The sequence below is a fragment of the Taudactylus pleione genome, unplaced genomic scaffold (assembly GCF_031769625.1).
Source record: "Taudactylus pleione unplaced genomic scaffold, aTauple2 ptg000212l, whole genome shotgun sequence".
Classification (NCBI taxonomy): Eukaryota; Metazoa; Chordata; class Amphibia; order Anura; family Myobatrachidae; genus Taudactylus; species Taudactylus pleione.
The window spans coordinates 4,690,134-4,717,392 of NW_028284614.1; the positions used below are offsets into that span (position 1 = coordinate 4,690,134).

A 27,259-nucleotide genomic window follows, 5' to 3' on the forward strand; every position below is an offset into this window, starting at 1 on the left:
TGGTACATTAAAATGAGTAAAAATGTTTTCTCATTTTAGGAAACTTTAAAAAAAAAAGTTTAGTGTTGATGCTAGCACCGGGCAGGGACCGTAGAAAGGGCACTGCAGCGTTCGAACAGGGGTGTGGCCACAAGAAAAGGGGCATGTATTTAAGACATGCTTTTTTTTCAGCTCTCTTGGGGGCTGGCCCGGCACTTAAGCACATGCTGGGCTGTCCCCAACCTCTCCCCTGAATAGATGCCAGAATGTGTTAGCGGTGCGCTGCCAAAAGGGCAGGGTATATTCTGTCATTAAGGTGGGTGTCCCAGTGGTTCTGAACCAAGTCCAGACATTTGTCGTTTTGGTGAAAACTTTTTGCGGCATAATGCTATGGAGAAATTGCACCTGCGAAAAGCTGCGGCAATAGTATTGCACGATGCGCATTTTGTGTGAAAAGTTTGCACAAAAAAGCTTTTCGTCAAAAAACACAGTATCGCAGCTAATAGGATATAGCCCTAAATATACTAACTTACCTTGCTAATGAGATTAAGAGGAATATGTGGCCCCAACATGTATTGGGTTGCCTAACGCTGCTGTTTTGGCTATTTGCCCTCAAGCTTCGTTCACATCTGTTGATGGTTGCAGAGTTGGCCCTATGTATAGTCTTTTTTTGCTCTACTCCAGACTATTCTTTATTTTTCCTGTTCTTTTTAGTGTTGTGCATGTAACCCTTGTTTGACTGATCTGGTAATTCAGCCCTGCTGTCCCAGAGTTTGTCCTTCTTGTATTTTTATGACTAAATAGAACTATAAATGCTATAGAAATAACTATATATATATATATATATATTTTTATTATTATTATTATTGTGTTCTTTGCTTATTTGGAGCTTCTTAATCTCTAGTTTTTTCCTACTTTGTGGGTGCAGCATGTATGCTTTTGCAGCAGATGTTAGTCTTGGCTTCACATCTCCTTGCGCTGTCATGATCGGTTGCCGCGTTTGTACACGCGTCTTGTTTTATGGTAAATTTGTTTGCTTTATGCATTCAGTCTATGCTGTATCGTTTTTGTAGTCTATGTATACAGGGGTAACTATTAATATTAGGAGAGTTTAGTGTGATAAGGTAAGAGTGCTATTTCTGCCTACTACTGCGCAGTTGTATATTGTCGTAAACCATCCCTTGGATGTGTTACTGCTCTTTTTGAATTCTGTAATGAAGAGTATGGGCTGGTGGAAACTGATCCCCTTGAATATCTCCTACACCCTTAGTGGCCATATATTCTGAAGGTTTGTTTTTTGCTAGAGAATGGCATTTGTCTTTCATATATATTGTGTGCAAATTCTATCTTGTGTTATCGCTCCAAAAGCAACCACCACTTCAGGTACTTGTACTAACAGGTAATTGAACGTGTCCATTTCAAACCTTTTGCCTCCAGCCTTATGTGCCCCTTATTGGTTTTGGATGTACGACACGCTCTATCGTTCAGTAATACATGCTTTGGTGTGTCCGTTAGATAACTGGTCCTTTTGGGCAGGTCCACACCCTTTTTATCCCTTATCCCTATGAATTACCTGTTGATGGACACATTAGATTTTACACACCACCTTTTATAGAAAAGAAATAAATTGGTTCTAAACAAGAAATTACATTTTAATGTTAAATCTCATGTTGAGCGTTCCAATAAATCTTATTATCTCTGACTTCCATCTTCCACTCTGAATATCATCTAGTCATCAACACTTCAGTTGTTGCTGGACTCTAAGATTAAATTACGTCTTTTTTTGGGAAACTGTTGTATTTTTAGAAATGTGTTTAACAGTTTTAACCCTATTTTTTTATTTTATTTTATTTTTTTTTTAGTTAAAATTGTATCCTAACTTGTGTTTTGAACTTTTGACTAAAATTACTTGTTTTTCTACAGAATTGTTTGGCGTCTTTCTGATTAAAGAAGATCCCTCGAACCGTCTTTACAGTTACCACATTCTCAAGTGTATATATACTTGTTGTGGGAAATTCTCATTTTTAGATGCCTTTTTGTTTCTTTATTTTTTTTGAGAATCAGAGAATAGTGCTACAATGTCCAAGTCGTTTTCTCATTCATCCTTAAGCAGAGACTTAAACAGAGAGATGCCTTCCCACCAAAGACGTGACACTTCAGGAATGGGTCTTCTCTCAGCTAATCAATCCTTAAACCTACCATCCAGTCTTGGACGGATGAGCCAAGGTTCGGGTCGCCTTTCAAACTTGATGAACATGGGCTCCATCTCTAAGTTGAGTCAGCAAGGCTCTCGTGGCATGCTGTCTTGCAATTCCTCTTCTCAAAACTTGCCATCTATATTTAACATTGGTAATAGACCTGCTCCCGCTTTATCTTCTCAGCCAGGAGCGAACCTGATCAGGCCAGTAAGATATTGGCCAGCTTTGGTCTCTCCTCTAGGGACTTGGATGAATTGAGTCGCTACCCTGAGGAGAAGATCACACCTGAAAACTTACCGCAGATTATTCAGCATCTTAAGAGGAGGAGGACCGAAGGTATGGCTATGCTAAGTTTGAGAGAGAGGTCTTCTCGAGAGCCATTGAGAGTTTCTAGCGATGACTGGGATGACACCAGACCCTTCAGAAGAGAGAATTTTAATGATCGCTCATCAGGTCTCGACCCGGTGGTCAATTACGACCATGGGAACCGTTCTCGCGATCCTGCTTATCGCGATAGACTTGAGCTTGAGGACCGGTTAAGAGAACGGGACAGGCTTAGAGAAGACCGTTTCTTATCTGATGGGTCTTATCGTAAGTTCGATAATGAATATGAACCCATGGGCTACAGCCAGTCGCAAGATAGATCTGTCTTTGAAAAGACCAGAGGAATGCCTTCCAATAGAAATATTGATGATTTCCATGGACTGTCACCCAAAGACTATCCTCATCTCTGTTCTCTCTGTGATATACCAATCCACTCGAAGCAGGTGAGTTATTCCTAGATCCATTATCTCTGTTATTAATTTGAATTCACACGTCTCGTGATCCTTGCATTTGGTTTCACAAAACACTGAAAATGATTCATTCTCTCTTTTAAGAAAAAAAACAAGTCTAATGAATTCTCTTTAGCTTAGGCAATGAAGTCCTGCTCGGTGTGTACGAAAAAAAATATTTCTATACTTTCTCATTTGCGTACCGTCATCTGCCAGATAAGATTTGCCACAACCCTTTATCCCCCCAGGCTTCCTTTTAGGTTTCTCTCCTTCCGATCCCTACTAGTTGCAGTTATACTAAACTTCAGGAACATTTTTTTTTTGTATGTGCATTTTATTCAGGCTTTAAGTATGTGTGCGGTCAGCTCGCTAATATGACTTACAAATTGTGGAAGCAAGCTTTGAAATTGCATGTATTTAAAGATTTAATGGACGTACTAAGTATTCCTCTTCGGATCCTGATCTGACTATCTTTAATTTAAATCGTTGTTCAACTAGTACTTTCTAAACCATACAGTGCTGGATAATTCCCAGGAACCACATGGCCAGAATACTCAGTTACTTCCTCAGTATGTTCTGTAGAGATCTTTGACTCCACCTTTTAACCTGTGTCTCAAAATCAAGACTGGCTGCTTATAAAACATCGCTGTAGTTTTGTCCACTTAGGGGTCAAAGGGGACCAGGTTACGGAAATCTGGTTGATCTCATTTGTATAGAAGCTCCAAGACATGAGGGCTAAGTAAACTTGAATATAGCACAAGCCCTTTTTAAGGAACCCTGGACTAGTAATTAACAGTCGTACTTTGAAAGCGGCCATGAGCATATTCTGGGATATGCTATTTGGCCATACTGTCTGCCCGTCTAGCAGAAGTGGAACGCCATCATAATTAGTTTCCTTGTTTTTTTTTTTTAAGGCAGGAAGGGGGGGGGTTTGTTCCCATTTTTTATTTTTAAAGACTACACGCTATACTGTTTTCAACATGGCTGATTTCCTTTTCCGGGCGCTGATTTCAGCAAGAGCTTTCATTTGAAATGTGAGTTTAGCCTAGCAAAGTGGGACGTTGGACATGGCAGAAACATGACAAGACTTATTGGTTGTCATTGCTTTGCAAGTGAAGTCTGCCATGAATAGGTTTGGAGGCCGGAACTTGGCCCCCGTCTTGTTGGACAGCGTTCCCATGTGACTTGTAATACCGCAGTGGTCTGTGATACTAATTTTGCCATTCTTGCAGATTTGGAATGAACACATCGGTGGACGGGCACATAGAAGACAGCGCCTGCTGCTGCTTGAGATGTACGTCAAGTATTTTCACGTAACTTTAAAATGGGTAAAGTGGTTGTTTATATGTGAATGCATGCGCTCCAAGGGGATTTATGCCCATGCAATGTGCTGCAGCGATGCCCTGCTGTGTACACTGGCCCCCTTATTGTAGTATCGACAAAAACATGCAGTGAACGCAATGTGCCGAATGTGAACTTCAAATTTCACACTAAGGTGCTAAGGATGAGAACGTAGTTCCTATGTAATGTGTAGCCATTGTTTGTCCCCTTCACTTGATATTACAGAGCAAAACATCCACAGTAGATCAACAGTATGTATGAAAATGCTGAATTAAATTGATAATTTAGATGTAAACGCGTCAGTATTTTGTCACCTCCATGCTTTTAAGCTGAATTGTTTAAACTGCTTTCTTGCCTGGTTCTGGCGCACTGACAGCCTGAGTGACCAGTTGTCATTCTCCTAGGTAACAGATGTTCTCTACAGACTGCAGAATGATGGGTTCACACACACACGGGGAGATGTAAGAATCTCAGAAGCGGTATCAGCGCATGTTATGTGCGTTGATACCGCTTCTCCGCGATGTATCATCGGGGTTTGGGCGGTATGTGCCCCTGTCATTATAGGCACTGCTAACTACAAGATAGCAGCGCCGTTAGCCTGGGCCATGTATGAACGCCCGGCATCTATACTCCCTGTCTGCAGGGCTTGGGGGCTGCCCGGAGTGTCCGTAAGTGCCGGGCACGCCCCCAAGAGTGACGAAAAGGGGACACGTCTTATAGACACTCCCCCTTTTCGATGACCACGCCCCCTTCTCGATCGCGTGCGCGCCTTCGGCGCACGCACAAACGTGCCCTCTCGATCTCCGGCGCCCCGCCTCACGCCGGAGCTAGAGTGAACACTAAAAGAAGCAAAGCAAGAAATGATATAGCAGCACGTTAACTGCCACTATAATACATCTACCCCATGATGTGGTGTCTGTTATAGCAAATCGTTCAAAAATGCTTTTTAATAACTTTTTAATCGTAGGACAAAACATGTAATTGGGATTTAATTGCTTAAATTACTCCTCCACTGCTAATCCCCACAGCCTGATGAATTATGGGTATTTTCCGGGTCCTGCAGGATTAATGCTGGCCACGTGCTGCTATATCCAGGGGCACAGAGAGGAGGGGAGGGGGGGGAGCTGGTACAAATTGCCCGGGCTTGCTGGAGGGGCTCGGGTCTGGCACCCCCCCCCCCTCCTTTCTACATCACAGCAGCCCAGCACACGCTGGAGCAGTCTCCTATGCTTATGGGGGGGAGCGGTCACACTGATCGCACCCCCCCATTGGCCGGGCTGAGGGGCTCACAGCGCCCCCTCCCAGCGCTAAAATATATATATTTTTTTTTTCTGTTTTTTTTATTTATTATTATTTTATTTTTTTCTAAGGGGGCGTGGCCACACCCCATGTCACCTGGGCCTGGCGCGGCTCTGGCTATATCCCATCATGTGCGGCTCACAAAGGGAGTGCGATGCTTCATCAAAATCCTTTGGCTTTTTTTTTTTTTGGTCTTGGTAAATGCAAATCAATGGTCCGTGCTTTGTAATAAGTCTGACCGTTAACTGGCCACTTGGAACTCGGGATCTCTGTGTGGTGAAGTGATCATGTTGCTGATCACCCGGGTAACGCATGCGTGATCGGCCAGCAGGTGCCCAATTTATCTTATTCAATCCATACTTTCCCTTTTCTGAGGTTCTTGGAGCTACGGTTATAGCTTGTGTATCCTGGTCCCCTAGGCCGGGCACCTTTGTGATTATTATTAGTGGTCATGGTAGCGCTGTGTAACCATGGCACAATTCTAGTAGTGATTAGTTTGGTGGGTGGGTGCTGGCTTGTGCACAGTTACTGTTACGTTATTGAAGCGGGTACAGCTGACCGGAGAAGAATCTGATCTCCTCAGCGGATGACTATTCTGCCCATGTGTCTTGCCACGTTGCTTTCTATATAATCCATCACTGACCAATTTAATACATTTTTTTTTTTTTTTTTTTTACATTTTAGATATCCGGAATGGAATGGACACGGACTGTAAGTATGAAACACAGATATTCATCAGACGATTGAGCAGACATGTGCAATTTTAATTACTTTCTGCCTATAACAATCATTTGGATTACAGTTCATTTACACCATACACTGAGTTGTACTTGTAGCAAGTAATGGTGCTCACCTCAGCACTAGCGCAGTAATCACATCTCCTAGTAGCTGCTTTCATTATCTGTTTCCATGCTATTGCTATAAATATATATATATATATATATATATATATATATATATATATATATATATATCTCTCTATATCTCATACATACATACATACATACTCCGGTACATAAATATTGGGACATTGACAGAATTTTCATATTTTGGCCTCTATTCACCACCACAATAGCTTTGAAATGAAACAAACAAGATGTGCTTTAACTGCAGACTTTCAGATTTAATTTGAGGGTAATTACATCCAAATCAGGTGAACGGTGTAGGAATTACAACGGTTTCTATATGTGCCTCCCACTTTTTAAGGGGCCAAAAGTAATGGGACTATCAACTCCAAAAGCTATTTCATGGGCAGGTGTGTGGGCTATTCCCTCGTTATTTCATTATCAATTAAGCAGGTAAAAGGTCTGGAGTTGATTCTAGGTGTGACATTTGGAATCAGTTGCTGTCGACTCTCAATATGAGATCCAAAGAGCTGTCACTATCAGTGAAGCAAGCCATCATTAGGCTGAAAACTCAAAACAAACCCATCGGAGAGATAGCAAAAACAGGTGTGACCAAATCAACTGTTTGGTGCGTTCTTTCTTTTTAAGAATGTTCCAAAGAGCTCAGCAACACCAAAAGACCCGGAAGACCACGGAAAACAACTGTGGTGGATGACAGAAGAATTATTTCCCTGGTGAAGAAAAACCCCTTCACAACAGTTGGCCAAATCAAGACCACTCTCCAGGAGGTAGGTGTATATGTGTCAAAGTCAACAATCAAGAGAAGACTTAGACTATAGAGTGAATATAGAGGGTTCAACACAAGATGTAAACCATTGGTGAGCCACAAAAAAAAGACCAGATTAGAGTTTGCCAAACAACATCTAAAAAAGCTATTACAGTTCTGGAGCAACATCCTATGGACAGATGAGACAAAGATCAACTTGAACCAGAGTGATGGGAAGAGAAGAGTATGGAGAAGGAAAGGAACTGCTCATGATCCAAAACATACCACCTCATCAGTGAAGCATGGTGGTGGTAGTGTCATGGCGTGGGCATGTATGGCTGCCAATGGAACTGGTTCCCTTGTATTTATTGATGATGTGACTGCTGACTAAAGCAGCAGAATGAATTCTGAAGTGTGTCGGGCAATTTTATATTGGACAGCGCTTCATAGTGCAGATGGACAATGACCCGAAGCATACTGCAAAAGCAACCAAAGAGTTTAAGGCTAAAAAGTGGAATGTTATGCAATGGCCAAGTCAATCCCCTGACCTGAATTCGATTTGAGCATGCATTTCACTTGAAGACAAAACTGAAGGGAAAATGCCCCAAGAACAAGCAGGAACTGAAGACATTCGCAGTAGAGGCCTGGCAGAGCATCACCAGGCATGAAACCCACCGTCTCGTGATGTCTAGACTTCAGGCTATAATTGCCTGCAAAGGATTTGCAACAAAGTATTAAAAAGTGAAAGTTAGATTTAGGATTGTTTAGTTTGTCCCATTACTTTTGGGCCCCTTAAAAAGTGGGAGGCACATATATAAACCATTGTAATTCCTACACCGTTCACCTGATTTGGATGTAATTACCCTCAAATGAAATCTGAAAGTCTGCAGTTGGAGTTCATCTTGTTTGTTTAATTTCAAAGCCATTGTGGTGGTGAATAGAGGCCAAAATCTGAAAATTCTGTCAATGTCCCAATATTTATGCCACTGGCTGTGTGTGTGTGTATGTATATATGTATGTATATAGAATAAAAAAATATATCTATCTCTCTTTTCATATTGACTTAGTACGTGATAAAATGTTTGCAGGGGCGATTCCTTTATGCTGCGGCAGTCCACAAATCCGGCACCAGGACTTCTGGGACCAGCTCCTCCAGCAGGGATGCGTATGGGTGGTGGTCCCGATGGTCGACGTGGAGGTCACAGGGGGGGTCACCTAGGTATGTGAGGTTTCATTATTAATAGATTTCCTATATAACAGCAGTTTGTTCCTGTCTCTGTAAATGGCAGTTTTGATCAGTTCTCTATCATTTGTGCCAAGAAAGTTATTGAATTTTTCTGGGTTTAAAAGAAACCCTCCACGTAAACTTTTCTGTGTATTCTCGAATTAGGTATTCTTTACCTGTGCTTGTTTACCATAGCATTTCACTTGTGCCCTAAAGGATAACGTCAACTTTTGTATTTACATTTTATGAAATGTAACCCAGCCCCCCCCCCCCCCCCCCCCCCACCTTCCCTTGTTACATGGGGTATTTCTCCCTGTAATACTCTTTTCTATGCTGATTGGATCCATGGATACCCTGGGCCATCAGAATGACGTTCTCCATAGGCCTCAAGCTTGGTGTCTGCCAAATCATTCCACTTATACCTCTTTTACACCAGAGCAAAAACCTAGGTTTTTGCTAGGTCTACCTGGGTCGCAGCTCAGTGTAAAAGAGTCCCTGAAAAATAACCCGGGTCAAGTGACCCGGCAATCCAACCCAGGATGGACCTGGGTAATGGTACAGTGTAAACGGCGCGACCCGGGTTATCCTAAAATGAGCTGATTGGTGGCTGTGGAGCAGTCACCTCCCACTTTTTATGACCTCACAAGTTTAGCAGGGCAGACCTGGATTCAGTGTGAACAGGGCTGACCTGGGAGTAACCCAGATCGAAGGTGCACTGTAAATGGGGTCTGACCTGGGTTGGAACCATGTCCAAAAACCCAGGTCGGTCCCAGGTTTTTGGTGGAAAAGAGGTATTCGATTCGTGTTCCCAACTTTATTTTGTTTTGTTAGTGCAGAGCTGAGCTTACTTTTTCTGAAGTTTTAATTTTTGTTTCTCTTTAAATGTGCAGGAAATGAAGAGATGCCTGGACCAAGACGCATGCAAAAGAGACCGGTACGTCCATCTTTGGGTTAGTTTATTAGTGTCATTTCAAGCTTACCCCACGATTTAATTGATTTATGGAGTACAGCGACAAAGTGGGGTAAAGGGAGCCGTTGAAATTTATTTGGATGACCTACGTTCTGTGAGGCACTTATGAGCTCACATAGTAATGCACAACGGGCATGCAAAATTTCTGTAAAGCTGGATGGATTTGATCCAGGTCTTCTCTGCCCCCTAAGTAAAGTTAAATCACGGTCAACAGTTTAGATGGCAACCAGAGTTTGAGCGCTATGTTCTAACCATCAGATGCCCAGGAAATAAGTCCTTCATTATCAGGCAGGCGTTGCCCTTAGGACAGGATCTAACTGGTGTGAAAGATCTTTGGCTGGGGGTTCACTTCAAGTCTTGAGATTGTCCATGGAAGACTGGTAGTTTGACGCTATGTGGGAAAGGTAATGGCCTGCGAGATGCAGTCTGTGTAAGTCTAACCATTGTGTTAAAGTAGCTATAAATAGGCAAAACCAGGTTAGTTTTGATTTTTAATACTTTGCCACTTTAACGCATCTGGCTGAATCGCCAAAATTGCACATATGCCTTCTAGTCACAGGCTATTACTTTTTACCCTGCTTCCAGTGTACGTACTGTATGTGCAATGTGTTTGGGGGTACACTATCCAATTAGTGTAAGTTGTTACCATTCAGCACAGGGTACATACTATTTCCCATCCTGTTGTATAACGTGTTTAAATCCTGCTGTTTATATTTGTATATAAATACATGCTTATTTAATAGTATACACAACATTTAATTCTTTTGCATTTATGCTCCTAATACAACCTATGGAAGTTTGAATCCACCAGTATAGAAAGTTGATTTTGTTTTTTGTCTTCCATTCAGGGAGCTGGTAGAGTGGTTCATATCATGGACTTCGAGCGGGGAAAGAACTTGAAGTACGAGCTGCTGAAAATTGCAGAGCCGTTTGGTGTAATTACCAACCATTTGATTTTAAATAAGCGGAATGAGGTACGTCAGCTTGTAAATGCTTTCTCAGACTACATTGGTGCAGGGTTTACAATAGAACACATTGACGTTAGGAGGAATTTGTAGCGATATTGTCCATTTTTTTGGTAATGTAATGAAATGCTTGTTAACATAGTATGTAGGTTTCTCAACTAATAGTAATGAAGAGGTATGAAGTATGTAACAATTATATGTAATTTCTTCTTCCGCAGGCTTTCATTGAAATGTCCTCTACTGATGACGCTTTAGCGGTCGTGGATTACTTCATTTCAAATCCAGCTACTATAAATGGAAGGCCTGTTAGAGTCCACTTATCTCAAAAATATAAACGTATTAAGGTATTTATCATTTGAACGAAATCCTATTTTTCCTTTCACTTGCCTCATATAATGTTCAATGCTGGTCCATGTGCTATATGACCTGCATTCCCATTGTCACTTGTCTCTGTCTGTAATGTTTCCTGCCAGCCTCTAAATTTAGGCAATATCAATAATATGGCTGAAAACATTTCTCTTCCTCCTTTCTGCCAGTTTGCCTGTAAGCATTGCTACTCTGCACCACAAAGGGTTAGCTGATCTGGAAGTGACAGCGCCCTGCTTTTACCCTTTCACGGCCCATTAAATCTTTCAACACCTATTGGAGCGCTACGCTCCAGAGAAGTGGCGTTTAACATTAAGCAACATAAACTAAATACAGGTTGAGTCTCCCTTATCCAAATATTCCAAAATACGGAATATTCCAAAATACGGAATTATTTTGGCATGACAGATAATGAAACCTTTGATTTTTGATAGTTTAATGTACAGAAACCTTGTCTAAGGCACAAATTCTTGAAAATATAGTATAAAATGACCTGCAGGCTGTGTGTGTATAAGGTATATATAACACATAAATGCATTCTGTGTGCATATTTGGGCTCCGTTCCCAAAATATTTCATTGTATATGCAAATATTCCAAAATATGAAATATTCCGTTATCCAAAATACCCCTGGTCCCAAGCATTTTGGATATGGGAGACTCAACCTGTAACAAAGTGTACTTTATATAACTTGTAATATTGTTACACAGTTGCACTAGTATGTCATCCAGATTGATGTTCATTTCCTATAGATACTATGGGGCAGATTCAATTAAGCCCTGGTGGGTAGTTATGGGAGGCGAATGTGCCTATTTTTTCCTCGCCCCTTTATTGACTGCAAGCAAAAGCGAGCAATGATCCTCCTGCCTGGGTATCCAATGTATTAGCTGGCAAAGTTCTCATCCTTGTGGCCAGTGGAATCTCTCCCTATAACTCCGTTACCTGCTTGATCTTGCAATCTATAGGACTGATTTGAGAATCAATGTGTTTCCTCCTGTCTTTCTTGTATGGACATTTTTAGCCTTTTATTTGTTACTGATAAAATCTAAATCCATGTTTTGTTTGTTTTTTTGTTATTTTTTCCCCTTCCAACCATTAAGAAACCAGATGGGAGGATGGAAAGCAAACCTGAACCGAAGCCAGAGGTTGGTCGCGTTATACACCTCAGCAACTTGCCCCATTCTGGCTATTCTGATACTGCTGTCATAAAGCTGGCCGAGGCGTATGGAAAAGTGAAAACGTATATATTGATGAGAATGAGGAACCAGGTAAATGCATGTTTAGAAGGTCAATATGTGGGAAGTCTGTTGGCCAAGCTTGTGAGTAATACATGTAAAGTGATTTTGCACTTTGTTTGCTTGTAGGCTTTTATTGAAATGGAGAATGCGGAAGACGCACAAACAATGGTAGAAACCTGTGCGGAAAGTGCGCTCTTGTTCCAGGGAAAGGCTGTGAAAGTAGACCTCTCTGAAAGATATAAGAAGCTTGTTCTAAGAGTAAGTAATCAGATGTTCCTACAGATAGCAAAGCGTCCCTCTTGCTGTTTTTCTGGTCTATTCATACCATGAGTCTTGGTTTTGTGATTTGTTTCCAATTGGAAAGCGCTATAGTGTTCTGGCGCATTCTAAGCAAATGGTGGTCACTGAAACGCTGCGTGTATGATACTGGCATTTTGTCTGCACATACTAGCCGATACTACACCAGGCTCCGTGCCCAAGGTCATCTCAGGGTCCTCTGCACAGGGAATGCAGCACTCTCCACAATACATCTTGCAAATATTTGCTATGCATACCCTCCATAAGTTTGCCTCTGGTGAAGTCCATGGTGGTTTCACTCTCCATATTCTAGGCCTTATACTGACTTTGTTCTTACATTAAAGTACAAGCTGCCACCACTAGAATGCATCATGTTGTGCCTATTTCTATATTCCTCCCTTCTCACTACGGGGTCTATTTACTAAGCAGTTTTAGGAGATAAAGTACCAGCCAATCAGCTCCTAACTTTCATGTCACCGGATGTATTTGACAGGAGCCGGTTGGCTGGTACTTTATCTCCTTTCACTTTTTCCTAACACTGCTTAGTAAATAGACCCCTATGTTATGTTTGTGTGCTTGCGGTATTGACCATAAAGCTTGAAGCAGCTGCAAGTTCGGAGGTGGATAACGGAGGAATACCCCTTTTCTACTTCAGGGTCCATAGGGTATCCACAGGATACCTTGGGGTATAGGTGTGACGTCAGTCGCAGGGCACCAAAGAGTTAAGCTTTCAGCCTCCCAGGATGCACTAGGTCCCCCTCCTATACCCCGCCCCCGGGCCAAGGCACCTCAGTTTAGTTTGGTGCCCGGCCGGAGTCGGGTGCACCTGTTGGAGTGGGGGCTAGAAGAGCCCCTGAAGCTTTTTCTTCATGCAGCTGTGGCTGCACATCTGGATGAACAGCATGGACAGTCAGTCCTGACGTCCATGCTGTCTTCCCTACACCCCGCCGGTACCAGAACGCCGGTACTGATCCGGGGATGCTGGTGGGCGTCTGGGGTCACAGCTAGCGGTGACCCCAGATGCTCCGGACCATGGCCGGATTCAAGGGGGACAGAGGTAAGCAGCGGGGTCCCGCGGTGGGTCCCCGCTGATCACATGGTCCTAAGTCCCCAGGCAGGGGGCTCCCTGGGGACTGGCTGCAGCGTGGAGCCAGGCGACCAACCTGCGCTTCCACTACCCCCTGGGACAGCGGACCGCAGCAGAGCGGTAGCGCTGCGGCGTCCATGGGGTTAAATGCATGCCAGGGGAGCGCGCCTTCCCTGTCTCACAGCCGGCGCCTCCCCCGCTGCACACAGCCCTCTCTGCACTGTGCTGACTGGTCCTGTGTCAGCGCTCCTCCCCCAGGCCAGCTTCTCTCTGCTCCTCGGCGGCCATCTTCTCTGCAACGCATGGTGAACGCTGCTGGAAGTCTGGAAGGAAGCATCGTGGTCTGGGTCCCCCCGCATACCTCTCCTCCGCTGTGGCTCAGGTCTGTGTATGCAGCGCTGTGTCCTACCAGGCCCTGTGTCTGTGTAGTTGAGTGATCAGCGCTGTTAGTGCAGGAATTGTTATTTCTCTGCATTGTATGTGACTGTGCTAGCGCTGCCTGTAACTTTTCTTCTCTAAACTGTCAGCTTTATTACTGTCCCTGTTCTTTCTGCTAAAGCCCTTGCGGTGCGGTGCTGCAGGGTGGTCTCTCGCCTATTTAATACTTAATTGGTGAGAGAGGTCACATACGTGGTGCCATAATGTCTGAAAGTGATTTTCCCCTCCGGCTACAGTGTACCACGTGCAAAGTACCGTTAGCGGAGGGGGAGGGTAGCGCGGAGGGCCTTTGCCGGCAGTGTTTGTCCATGGTGCGGCCTATTACGGTTACAGCACCGGTACAGGAGCCGCCCTGGGCTTGTTTCGCTCAGGCGTTAACAGCTTTAGTGGGCCAGTTAGCTCCGCAGCCCGCGTTTACTCCGATGGGTTTGTCCCAGCAGTCTGTGGTGTCGTCACCCATGCAGGGGTTCCCACGACAATTGGTGGTACCCCACAGTCTCCCTATTTCCCCGCTCCCGGGTTCTCAGGAGCCAGCGTGGGTTAACTCCCTGACGAGTTCTGTACAGCACTTGTCGGATGTGTTGCAAGGGGAGTCTGTGATGCGGCCTCATAAAAGGCCGGTGGCGTCTCTGTCCGCTCCTTATGAGGATGACGAAGGGACGTCTGATGATGGGGAGATTCTGGATCCTTACGATCAGGAACCTTTCCATACTAAGGACGCTGATGCTAAGTCCAAAGTATATATTCCTGGACTTATTCGGGCGGTCCGCACAGCCTTGGTGATTGAGGACGAAGTTCCCCCAGCGGCTAAATCTAAGTATGCCTTTTTCAAAGATGTGAAGGGCGATGCCACAGTCTTTCCTCTTTCGGGTCAGTTGGTGGACCATTTAGAGGAGGCGTGGAAACAACCTGGCAAAAGATACCAGCCGCAGAGACGCCTGGCGGTGGCTTATCCGTTCGCGGATAATTATTTTGCTAAGTGTGAATCCCCTCCACAGGTGGATTCTCACGTGACCCGTCTTGTCCGTAGTGCCACATTGCCGATGCCATCCATGTCCTCCCTTAAGGATGCTACGGACCGCAAGGTAGAAATCTGCCTGAAGTCCGCTTATTCCCTTGCAGGGGGGGCAGCACGGCCGGCTATGGCCATTTGCTGGGTTGCCAGAGCGATGGAGCGCTGGGCGGATTCATTAGAGGCTTCTTTTGAATCCGACTGTCCGGCCGAACAGGCGGAGTTGATTGGCAATCTCCGTGATTCGGCCACCTACATCAACGAGGCGGCTCTAGACATTAGTACTCTGGTGTCTAGAATTTCTTCAGCAGCGGTAGCTGCTCGTCGCACCTTGTGGCTGCGATCCTGGAAGGCGGACGCAGATCCAAGAAAGGTCTGGAAGCGTTGCCGTTTACCGGAGAAGTTTTCTTCGGTCCGGATCTGGATAAGATTGTGGCCACGCTGGCGGCAGCCAAATCTGCTTGTCTCCCGTCGGCCGCTGCTCCTTCTGGTTCTGGACCATCGTCCTTTCGGTCATCTAGGGCCCAGGGCAGGCCCAAACCACAGTCGTTTCCTCGACAGGCTGGCCCTAAGAAATCGGTCAAGCCCCGGAAACAGGCATGGAGTACCAGACGTCCGGCCCCCAAGCCAGATGACAAGCCTGCGGCCTGACGGTCCGGGTCTCCCCTTGGGGGATCCCAGGGTGGGAGGCCGCCTGCTGCAGTTCTCCCGGTGTTGGTCGTTCACTACGACAGACACTTGGGTTCTGGAGGTGGTCTCTCACGGGTACGCCCTCTCCTTCCGGCACAGACCCCCGGCTCGATTCTTCACCACTGGTCTACCATCAGACCGGAACAAGGCTACGGAGCTGCGGAAGGTATTGCACACTATGCTCCAGGCTGGAGTTATAGTGCCTGTTCCATTCTCCCAGAGGGGCCAGGGTTTCTATTCAAATCTATTTTTGGTACAGAAACCCAATGGGTCATATCGTCCGATTCTCAACCTCAAAGCACTCAACAAGTCTTTGCGGGTCCCGAAGTTTCGGATGGAGACCCTACGGTCCATCATTCTGGCGCTGGAACCTGGGGACTACATGGTGTCATTGGACATACAGGACGCTATGGCGGTCATGGCGGCTTCTCTGCGGCTGCAAGGAGTCCGCATGTTGCCGTACTTGGACGACCTGTTATTGGTGGCAGGATCTCCAGAGCTCCTGTTACACCACTTGGACCTGACCATTGCACTGCTGCAACGGCACGGCTGGCTAATCAACTGGCAGAAGTCCACTCTAATCCCGTCTCGGAGGATTCTGCATCTTGGAGCCTTATTGGACTCGGGACAGCAAAGGATCTTCGTGACGGAGGACAAGATCTCTGCTTTACAGTCAAGGGTGCGCAGTTGTCTGCACAGCCGCCGGGTGTCCTTACACTCGGCGATGAGGTTACTGGGCTCCATGGTGTCGGTGTTCGACATGGTGGAATACGCCCAGTTTCACTCCAGACCTCTGCAGCACCTGATCCTGTCCAAGTGGAACGGGCTGCCTCAGTCTCTGAAGTTCCAGACGATTGTGCTCACCCCGGAGGTTCGCCTGTCCCTTGCGTGGTGGTTAAAGACGACCCACCTCAACAAGGGACGTCCGTTCTGGGTTCCAAATTGGGTCCTGTTGACAACGGACGCCAGTCTTCGGGGCTGGGGAGCAGTTTCGGGTCCACACTTGTTCCAGGGCAGGTGGACACCGACAGAAGCGGAGCTTCCAATAAATATCTTGGAACTCCGTGCGGTCTTCAATGCTCTCCTGCAGGCACAGCGGTTTCTCCAGGGTCACCCGGTGCAGGTCCAGTCGGACAATGCTACCACCGTGGCCTACATAAACAGGCAAGGAGGAACTCGCAGTCGGGTGGCTCTCGTAGAGGTCTCTCGGATCCTGGTTTGGGCGGAGCGCAATCTTCCGGCCATATCAGCGGTCTTCATCCCGGGAGTGCTAAATTGGGAGGCGGACTTTCTAAGTCGCCAGGACGTTCATCCAGGGGAATGGTCCCTGCACCCGGACGTTTTTCAACTACTGGTGGACAGGTGGGGTCTTCCAGAAATCGACCTCATGGCGTCCCGGCACAACAACAAGTTGCCGGTGTACGGGTCTCGCACAAGAGACGAAGGGGCGTCTCTGGTGGATGCTCTGTCCGTCCGGTGGACGTTCAGGTTCGCATACCTGTTCCCTCCGGTCTCCCTTCTTCCACGGGTAATCCGGAAATTCAAACAGGAAGGAGGGACGCTCCTGTTGATAGCTCCCGCGTGGCCCAGACGGCACTGGTTCTCAGACCTTCAGGGTCTGTCCGTGGACAGTCCTCTGCGGTTGCCGCTACGACCGGACCTTCTGTCTCAGGGTCCTTGTCTTCACCCGGACCTGACTCGGCTGTCTTTGGCGGCGTGGCTGTTGAGACGGCCATGCTGAGGTCCTGGGGGTTTTCCAGCTCTGTGGTGCGTACCATGTTACGAGCTCGGAAACCGTCTTCCGCGAGGATATACCATCGCGTGTGGCATACGTTCTTCCAGTGGTGTCGACCGAGAGGTTATGCACCGCGGGAGTTTCGTCTGTCTCGGATTCTCGCCTTCCTGCAAGCGGGACTAGATCATGGGCTTCGCCTTGCTTCTTTGAAGGTACAGGTTTCGGCCCTATCTGTCTGGTTTCACCGTAGGATTGCTACAATCCCGGATGTGCGCACCTTTATGCAAGGTGTTCTCCGTATTCAGCCGCCCTTTGTTCCACCTGTGGCGCCTTGGGATTTGGCTGTGGTCCTGAGGGCTCTCCAAGGACCGCCGTTTGAACCACTGGGCTCAGTGGATATTAAATGGCTAACAGCTAAGACTGTTTTCCTTCTGGCCGTTGCTTCAGCCAGACGTGTTTCTGAGTTAGGGGCTCTTTCTTGTAGACCCCCTTTCTTGGTTTTTCATGGGAACAGGGCAGTGCTCCGCACTCGGCCCGAGTTTCTTCCCAAAGTTGTTTCCCAGTTTCATGTTAACGAGGAAATAGTTGTTCCGGCCTTTAACTCACCGGGTCTTTCCGTGGGTGAGGCCTCTTTGGATGTTGTGCGGGCCTTAAGGACTTATGTTGACCGCACTTCTTTGTTTAGGAAGTCGGACGCTTTGTTGTCCTCTATAGCTTCTGTAAAAAGGGTTGGCCTGCTTCAAAGCAAACTTTGGCAGCCTGGATCCGTATGGCTATTTCTGAAGCTTATCTTCATGAAGGCCTACCGGTCCCTCCTTCTCTGAAGGCTCATTCCACTAGGTCTGTGGGTCCTTCGTGGGCAGCTCGACGTGGTGCCTCGGCAGTTCAGATCTGCAAGGCTGCTACGTGGTCTTCTGTCCATACTTTCGTGAGGTATTACAGGTTTGACACCTTCGCCTCTCAGGATGCTTCCTTCGGGCGGCGGATTCTCCTTTCTGCACAGGAGCGTCCCCACCCTTAAAGGATACTGCTTTGGGACATCCCCAAGGTATCCTGTGGATACCCTATGGACCCTGAAGTAGAAAATATGAGATATGGTAAGAACTTACCCTTGTTATCTCTATTTCTACGAAGTCCATAGGGTTCCACAGGACTCCCGCCCTGTCGCACCTGTGCTGCAGATGGGCTTTGCTCTGGTCACCGGTTTTCCGTCTCCCTCTGGTGAGAATGTGATTCTTGTATGTGTCCAGATCTTTGTTCTCTCTCTTCCTTCTCCTCCTCCGGCCTATGGCTTGGTAACTAACTGAGGTGCCTTGGCCCGGGGGGCGGGGTATAGGAGGGGGACCTAGTGCATCCTGGGAGGCTGAAAGCTTAACTCTTTGGTGCCCTGCGACTGACGTCACACCTATACCCCAAGGTATCCTGTGGAACCCTATGGACTTCGTAGAAATAGAGATAACAAGGGTAAGTTCTTACCATATCTCATATTTTTCTTTGCCATTGTAGGTTTGGTTTTTTTTTTTTTTTTTTGGTTTTTTTTTTTTTAAATCCAATAATTTTTTTATTGATTTTAGTTTTGAAATTACATAAACATTTGCATTAATAGAACAATGTAGACTTACATTAATGCATAGACATTAATAAACAGCAAAAGCTATACATGTGTGGTCTCTCTTCTTACTATTCAAATACAGCTGTAAGTTACATTCTTTCTTCCGCATACAGATCAAATGTTAAATCTATTATTCTGACATATATAAACATACTAATGACCTCAAACACAGCACTGCACATACATCGATGTGCTCTTATTTCTTGTATCTACTTGGTAGATAGACAAGTCTGCCGCCCCTGAACGATTATATGGGGAATCTAGCCATCTATCCCATACTCTATAGTACTTCTGTGTTATGTCCCTAGCAGTATAAGTATATTTTTCATGCACGGCAACTGCTCCAACCAGAGATATCCAGATTTCCAGATTTGGCCCTGTGTTAGCCATCCATTCCCTTGCTATACAGATTTTAGCAAGCGTGCAAAGGTTATTAGTATAGCGTATATCAGACTTGTCCGTAGCATCTACATTTATTACAGCCAATATACATGCCGCAGGGGTAAGAATATCCTGAGGTATGCCCGTAGACAATCACCCTGAACACGCTGTGCCAGGTTTCGTTTTGTTTATTTTCGGTTTGTTAGCACTGCAGGGATGAATGAGCTTATTGGCCTTCCAGCCATGCTGAATAATTTCTCTAGTTAAATATTCCGCTGTTTTGTATTTACTTTTTTTTTTTTTCTTTCTAACGTAATGCTTCAACTTCTCTCCTCCCCCGTCCCCAACCCCCCCCCCCCCCTTTTTTTTATTTTTTTTTATTTAATATTCTGTAGATTCCAAACAAGAATTTGGAACAGCTACAGCAAAAAAACAGGTAAGCCTTTTGATGTTGAAGGAAGCCTATATCCCCTGTCTGCAGCCCCGTCTTACTGCTTTGCTATTTGGCAATCGCCATTTGAGAGTTACAAACAGAAATGTAGCCTTCAGCCGTAGCTGGTCCAACACACTGTTAAGCTGACCTCCCTTGGTGATCCCTTCAAGATGTTATATAATAATAGACTTTCCTGAGAGTTAATTTGATCCAAGCGGTTCTGTAGCTTGGTAGATAGCAACATACATATATATATTTTTTTATTATTAATTTGTACATCTTGGTTTCCCTTTTAATCCTTGGAAACACAAATTCTGAGCCATTTTTATTTTTTTATTTTCTATTTTTTTTTTTATTTTATTTTTTTATTTTGTTTCTTCACCATAGAAAGAGAGCTCACTCACCCGACCGCAAAAACGGAACGAAAGAGAAGCAGATGAAGACCGAGGACAGTCAGAAAGCTGAAAGCAGCGACGCAGAAAATATATCACAAATGGTCACCACGGAGGAAGCCGACCTGGAGGAGACTGATCAGGATCAGAAGGATATTGTGACGGACTCTTGTGAGCCGGAACTTGTGGAGGAGGATGAGGAGGCCGCTCTCATGGAAACCAGCAGCTCTGTAGGCGGTGATGCGGAAATGCCTGACCTAAGTGAGGTGGAACAGAAAGACGTGGACGAAGAAAATGCTGAGGTGCAAGTACCGAACTCCTCAACTCCTAAAGTAACGGATGAAAAGAAGGTACAATTTTTTTTATTTTTTTTTTTGCTATTCTGCTGTCATGGTTGTGAGGACAGTGTGATTTTTATTGTTAGTCTTTGTACCCTTTTTAGAATTCGTTTTATGTGTAATGCTGATATTGGGGAAGGTCTATGATGGGAACTGCCTTTTCCTGTGTATAGAGCAGTGTTCTATCCAAGTGCAGCAGAAATAAACTGTGATCCTATTCTGTCAGTCTAAGTGCACATCTCTAAAGCCAAGAAATAATGTAGAACGATAAAGGGGTTGAAGGAGAGTTTGTACAAAATAATTTGTGTCTATTAGCTGGCAGGTCCTATAAAGCTAAACCTTTTGCTGCCCATTGTACACATCTCTTAAACACCTTACTAATGTACCTGTTTTGCTTTAAGAGAGCGGACCGCTATCCTGGAGATATTGAGGACTTTTTAACTCTTGATGAAGTCGGCGATGAGGAGGATCCAGGGAGTCACAAGGTGAAGTCTGGTGTCACCGAGGCTTCTGCAGGCAAGACGGATAAAGCGGCGTGTAGCTCATTCATGACTAGCACAAGCATGGAGGAGTCGGAACAAGATAACGAAGCCGTCGCACAACAGGAACCAGAAGTAAATAAAGAGATATGCGAAACGTCTCAAATGGCTCCGGAGAGTGAAAGCGCAGCTGAAACAAGTGCAAGTGAAGCGGAGAGCTCTAAAGATCTCGGGCCCTATCAGCCCAATAATCCTGTTGGTAAGATTTTTGTTTTCTTTCCAGTCCTGGATTGAAGTGTGGGTCATAGGCATGCAAGGTGTGCGCCCACATACCCCTTAGTCAGCTCCAACATACCTGCAGTGTGTCCTCTCCACATCCCGGACAGCTCCTAGGCAGCCTTTTTTTTTGTTGTTGTTTGTTTTTTAAATCCAAGGTGGCTGATGTGAAACCAAAACCGCTGTATCCAGGTAGAGCAGTTTCACATCAGCCATTTTTTATTCAAAACGAGTCTCTCTACCCTGTGGGGGATGCTTAACCTGCATGCGGCTAATTTATTATAGCATAACGTTGAACGGAGAGCAAACTTGAAGCCTGGTGGTCAAGGTGGATTCAATATTGTTAACCTGTACTGGTAACTGTCGCTGAGATCAGAGAACGCCAGGATACCTACACGTATAAAATGCATAATCTGATCACATTTACCGAGTATATTCTGTTTGCAATCGAAGTTATCCAAGTTAAAGTGTGCCGGCGTCTACACCTGATGGAGGCAGCCATTTTGTGAGAGTACAGGTTGAGTCTCCCATATCCAAATATTCCGAAATACGGAATATTTTTAGCATGACTGAGATAGTGAAAACTTAGATTTTTGATGGTTCAATGCACACAAACTTTGTTTAAGGCACAAATTATTAAAAATAAAGTATAAAATGACCTATAGGCTTTGTGTATAAGGTGTATATGACACATAAATTAATTTCATGTATGTACACAAACTTTGTTTGAGCCACAAAATTATTGAAAATATTGTATAAAATTACCTTCAGGCTGTGTGTATAAGGTGTATATAACACATAAATGCATTCTGTGTTTAGATTTGGGCCATATATCTAAGACATTTCAATATGGTATGCAATTATTCCAAAATACGGAATATTCCGATATCCAAAATACCTCTGGTCCCAAGCATTTTGGATATGGGAGACTCAACCTGTATCTCTAAACAGTGATGTGAGCATTAACATGGCTGCTCCCAGTGTGTTTAGCTAACACTTTAATGCCCCTCTGATGTTTCATTTGAAGTGGCTGATTCATACGTTACCACATTTTTGGCGGCTAAAAATGTCAAAATATTTTCCTTCTATTTTTTTTTATTTTTTAATATTGACTTACAATTTTCCTTTCAGGAGTGGAATATGTGATTCCCAAGACTGGTTTCTATTGCAAACTCTGTTCCTTATTCTACACAACTGAAGATGTGGCAAAAATTACACACTGTAGCAGCTTGTCTCACTATCAGAAACTGAAGGTGAGTTTGTCATCGACCCCTAATAGAACAATGCCAGCCCACACTGACATCGCCATGCAATACTTTACCCGTTCCTTGTGACTTACAGCACACGAGTATTGTCCTATGCCTCCTGAGGGAAAAAATATAAATATATATTTATTAATATTATTTTTATTATTATAATATGGGATTGTGTAGTACTTTCTGGTAAGAGTATTTGTTACCAAAGACTAGCCGCTCTATGTAAATGCACAAGCTTCTGTTCTAAAGAGCTGCAGTAGATGCCTCTGTTCAGCCCCCAACACCAAAAAAATCTAAAACAAATTGTGGAGCCCTGAGTCGTCCATTAATTCAACAGTAGTAGCAGTCTTGTACATATCAAGGGATGGTAAATATATTCCTGCCATCCGTTACCTTGTTACTGCGCTACAGCTGATCAGCTCACAGAACTCCTCTCTCAGGACATTAGTCTTCTCCCATAATCCTCCTCCCTGGCATTCAGGTTGTTTCTGAGCTTTGATAATACTTTCATACTACAATATCTTGGTAGCTGAGTTTAGTGGCAAGTGCTATTTGTGTTGGAGGCTCCGGAGTATGGTACTGGGGGTGCCGGAGAGGACCAACATTGTCCAGGAGTTGACACCACATATCCTAAACGCCTTGTTATACACTTTCCTGTGCTGAGCCTAGAGAATGTAGTGAATTACAGTGCCTTTGAAATGTTCCTGAGCACACTGTATTTATAAACGTTGTGTTGTGTTTTTTTTTTAATACATTGTCCATTATTTCTCCTCCACAGAAGGTGACGAAAAAGATGTCTCAGAATCCAGAGACGAAAAACTAAGCCGTGAACGGATGTTTTTGTTTTTATTTGCAGCGTACGAGAATATACTAAAATGTTACTGTTTACTTTAACTGAATTTGAAACAGTGTTTTTTCTTTGTTGTTTTAGTATAAAAAGACCAATAGAACAGTTTTATGTTTCAAATAATTATAGCTACAAGTTCCTAATTTTGTTACGTGAAAGCCAAGGTTTGGTTTCCGAATGTACCGGTCATCTCCACCAGTGATGCCCAACTTTTGTTTCTGCTTCCAGTCCCCTTTCCTCCCTCCCCTAACTTTCCCCCCCCCCCCATTTTGGGATCTTAAGTAAATATATTGCATAAGCAAAGGAAACCCCACAATCCGTTCCTGGGATTGCACTTTTGGGTGCGCCATAGGGTTACACTGTGGCGGCAGCCAGTTTGTGGTGTTTGCCAATGTTCAGTGAAGTCAGAGACCTCACTGAAGTATTAACAGTACTCCTGGGGCCCTAATCCTAGTGAGTGCTTAGTCCATGCACTAGTTGCTGCTTCTGTTGTGTCTGCAACAAGCGTTGTGTAGAGCAGATAATTCTACGTTGCAGCAGGTAATGGAATGCAGGCGCAGTTTAGTAATTTCATTTCATTTTTTGCTTGCCTATGTCCAGATGTTTGTGACCAGCATTGCTGGCTGTGGAACCCTAGTAAAGAAGTGTTTTCCCTTTCAGCGCACATGTGACATAGGGGCTCCCAGGAAATGCTGCCGGCATTAGATTATTCTTCATGTATTTGGAGCCGTTTCTAAATAAATATTCCTTTCGTTTCTTGAAAACATAAATCTACTTCATTATTGGCTCCTTATATTTATATTTAATGAATTGCTGATGCTTTTCCCGAGTCTATAGAACTTCATAACTATTTGCTTGTAGGACTGGCCGGCTTACTTTCTCTTATATAAGTGGGTTTCTCTTGGATTCATATTTGTGTCCTTGTATGTTCTCTTAGTTTCTCTTATCCAAATGATTGTACATATCTCCGATACCAGCTATTACTTATAGACTGACATTTCAGCCCATGGTGACATTAGGTATTAGCCTGACTTTTATGCTATTTGCAAATTCCAGTCGTGCACTACAACCAGTAAAATGCAATGTGCTGCAATCCAGGTGCTGTGGAACTACACCTCCCAGCGTGACCAGCCACAGTTTGGCTGTTAGGGCATGTTTGAACTATGGCAAGTCAAGCTGGGATATGTAGTTTCACAGCAGCTGGTGTGACGGACGTTGCCTACCCCAAGTGTTACAACTCCCTTTTCATCATGACTTTTTGAGGTGTTTCTCGATTCATAGGATGCAGGTTGCACATTGCAGCTCCATTAATATTGGGGACTTTTATTTCATGGCAACTTTGGTTCTCCTCTTATGATAAACGCAGAGCGACTGCACCTTTTTATATGAATCATTGAGAAAAATGATCAGTATTCTCTTCATAGAGATTTTACAATAGAATGACCAAAAGTAGTCGGGTTCCACTCCAGGGTGGTGAATGCAGATAAGCCTTGCCAGGTGCCGCCTCTTCTGGTGTAGCCAGATCCTTAGTTTCAGAAGCACGTTTTATCCTGCGGACATCTTCATTCGAAGAAACCATTAGTGTCCGCTTCTTGTAAAAAGGACAAAATGTAAAACGCCTCTCAGATATCATTGCCAGTATTAAAGAGCTTGGTCATGTTACAGTCCATTAAAGTATTATTATTTTCTGAAACTCTGCATACAGCTATTGCCCTAACCCGTACACCCACCAGCTATAACTTATAATTGCTGGTGGTTAAAGTCAGTAAGTACTTATTGCCATGTGGCTAAGATGGTTCTAGAGTAGGGGTGGGCAATAAGCAACCCCCGCCCCCCCTCTCAGCTTTTGTAGAACTACACATCCCAAGCATGCCTTGCCACAGTTTTACTATTAATCCATGCTAATACTGTTGCAAGGCATGCTGGGATTTGCAGTTCAACATTAGCTTGGAAGGCTGCGTATTGCCCACCCCTGTAATTAGAGGGGTAGCTGTGCATTGTTAAAGCCTAAAAGAGCTTACACCATTGTGGACGGAGATAATCTTATTGCATTTTAATAACATCACAGTTTAAAATGGGGAAGCCCTGCCTAGCTTGGCTGTCCATGAATGGGAATATTGGCAGCATGCAAAAGTGTCGTATGAGAATTCTGTTTTGGTTGCACATTTCCATAATTCCCTGTACCGTGCATGCAATAGGATTTCTGATGCCGTCATACAGGGTGCAGCTTAGCATGTCTGCTGCTGTTAATGTACAGCACATGCGGGCTTGGAATGTCTTGCTATTGCCATTAGTGTGTGTACTACAACATGTTTGTTATTTTGGTTCAGGCTTTGCCCACTTTGTATAGTGATTTGTATAACTGAGCAATGTTATTGAGGCTTAATATCTGTAATGTGAAAATATTTTTTTTTGATCTATAAATAAATAGTTTTGTAGGACATTTTCTGCACGTGACCTTACAGGCTACCACCCAGAAACTAGTTATGTATAATGTGATTACATTTCTAATGTACCAGTGATCCAGATATATATAATTGCCATGCAAAGGACACACGATAAATTCTCATTACATTTAACAAGGGTATAGGCTGTACAACCTGGTAAAAGCTCCTTCATATTACAGCCTTACATTGACAAGTGTAGGTAAACTTCTTCCTGAATTTGAACATCATAAATATAATGCTTTCCCCTGTAACGGACACCAGGGGAATGTTTTTATGTACAGCCAAACCCCATCGATTTACACTTTTGTCAACATGCATTATATTGTGGCCACTAGGTGGAACTGTTGTGTTAAACGCTATGGATGATGCATTTCTATAACCTTGCACCCATATTATTTGAGTTATTTTTATTATTGTAGAGCAGGGGCTATTCAACATATGTCCCTCCAGCTGCCGTGGAACTACACAGTCCAGCATGCCTTGCCACAGTTTGACCATTCCCTAATAGCAAAACTGTGGCAGGGTCTGCTGGGATGTGTAGTTTTACACCAGCTGGAGGGCCGCATGTTGAATAACTCAGCCGTACAGCAACTAAAGAAGCCATTAAGAACGAAAGGGCACAATCGTATCATTACATAGTATTGGTACCGTGAGTCACATTGCAGCCCGGTCACTAATCCCTTTATCAGTAGTTTGCTCATTGGCACCAATCAGCGGGTGCAAGTGATTGGTATAGGAGGAGGAACTGGGCTACTCTCTGATACACTTGTTTGATTTTGATGTTCTTGAGTGTTGCCCTATAATTCTTAATCCCTACATAAAAGAAAACTCTTCTAGCGGTAACTTTGTACGTCTCCCCTTCTCACCACTAATTCCATGGGTACACCCTGCATTTCCGGTTACAGATCGTTAGATTCCATGTAGTGACTAGGAAGAACTGGAGCCTGCATGACAACCCGAGTGTCTAAATGTTGTGTTTCTATTGGGATCGCAATAAAAACTCAAATGTACGATTTGGGGGAGTCTGTTCTGTGATGCGTCTTTGTGAATATTTAAAGTCTAATGTGATTCTTACACCGGATGGAGACAGGAACTGTATGGGATGTGGCTATCAAGTTGTAACCTCACTGAGGCTGCTCTTCCATTACAGGTGGCTGCCTCCACCCCGGCCTCTGATGTAACTAGTTCCGAAGGTGTTATAGGCTTAGACCACTATACTGTGCGCTGTATTTCTGGCCTCATCTTGCCATGGTGTTTCATTATTTTACAAATAATTGCATTTAAGTAATGGGCAATGGATTAATTGGCATCTAATATAGCTGTCTTGTTTTTATTTAACTTTTTAAACTTTATTGTAAAACCTTTGGCCTGAAGAGCTGCAGTTTCTGCTCAAATAATCTGATTTTTAATTTAGCAGCCGGAACCTGACATCTTTGTGGCTGTTGTGACCTATAAGTATGAACCAAATGTACATTAGCTTTGTAATTGCACCTTGTTCCTCAAACTGTTGGAAGTATTAACCTTTAATCCCATGGTTGCTTTGTCCTGGTCTTGTAGGGGCATCTAAATAATACA

General features: G+C 44.3%; 1 protein-coding gene across 1 annotated transcript in view; it reads left to right on the plus strand.

The window, feature by feature from the left end:
* Nucleotides 1–27,053, plus strand: part of LOC148517704 (matrin-3-like) — a 31,659-nt gene extending 4,606 nt beyond the window's left edge. Inside the window, exons 2-15 of the mRNA XM_088478268.1 lie at nt 1,903–2,944; nt 4,183–4,244; nt 6,275–6,301; nt 8,290–8,420; nt 9,317–9,360; nt 10,245–10,370; nt 10,580–10,705; nt 11,827–11,994; nt 12,091–12,222; nt 19,612–19,652; nt 20,037–20,391; nt 20,781–21,117; nt 22,266–22,387; nt 23,169–27,053. Of these exons, the coding sequence (XP_088334394.1) occupies nt 2,516–2,944; nt 4,183–4,244; nt 6,275–6,301; nt 8,290–8,420; nt 9,317–9,360; nt 10,245–10,370; nt 10,580–10,705; nt 11,827–11,994; nt 12,091–12,222; nt 19,612–19,652; nt 20,037–20,391; nt 20,781–21,117; nt 22,266–22,387; nt 23,169–23,213 (2,145 nt within the window). The 5' untranslated portion in view covers nt 1,903–2,515 and the 3' untranslated portion in view covers nt 23,214–27,053. The remainder of the gene's footprint in view (nt 1–1,902; nt 2,945–4,182; nt 4,245–6,274; nt 6,302–8,289; nt 8,421–9,316; nt 9,361–10,244; nt 10,371–10,579; nt 10,706–11,826; nt 11,995–12,090; nt 12,223–19,611; nt 19,653–20,036; nt 20,392–20,780; nt 21,118–22,265; nt 22,388–23,168) is intronic.
* The last annotated feature ends 206 nt before the right edge of the window (nt 27,054–27,259 follow it).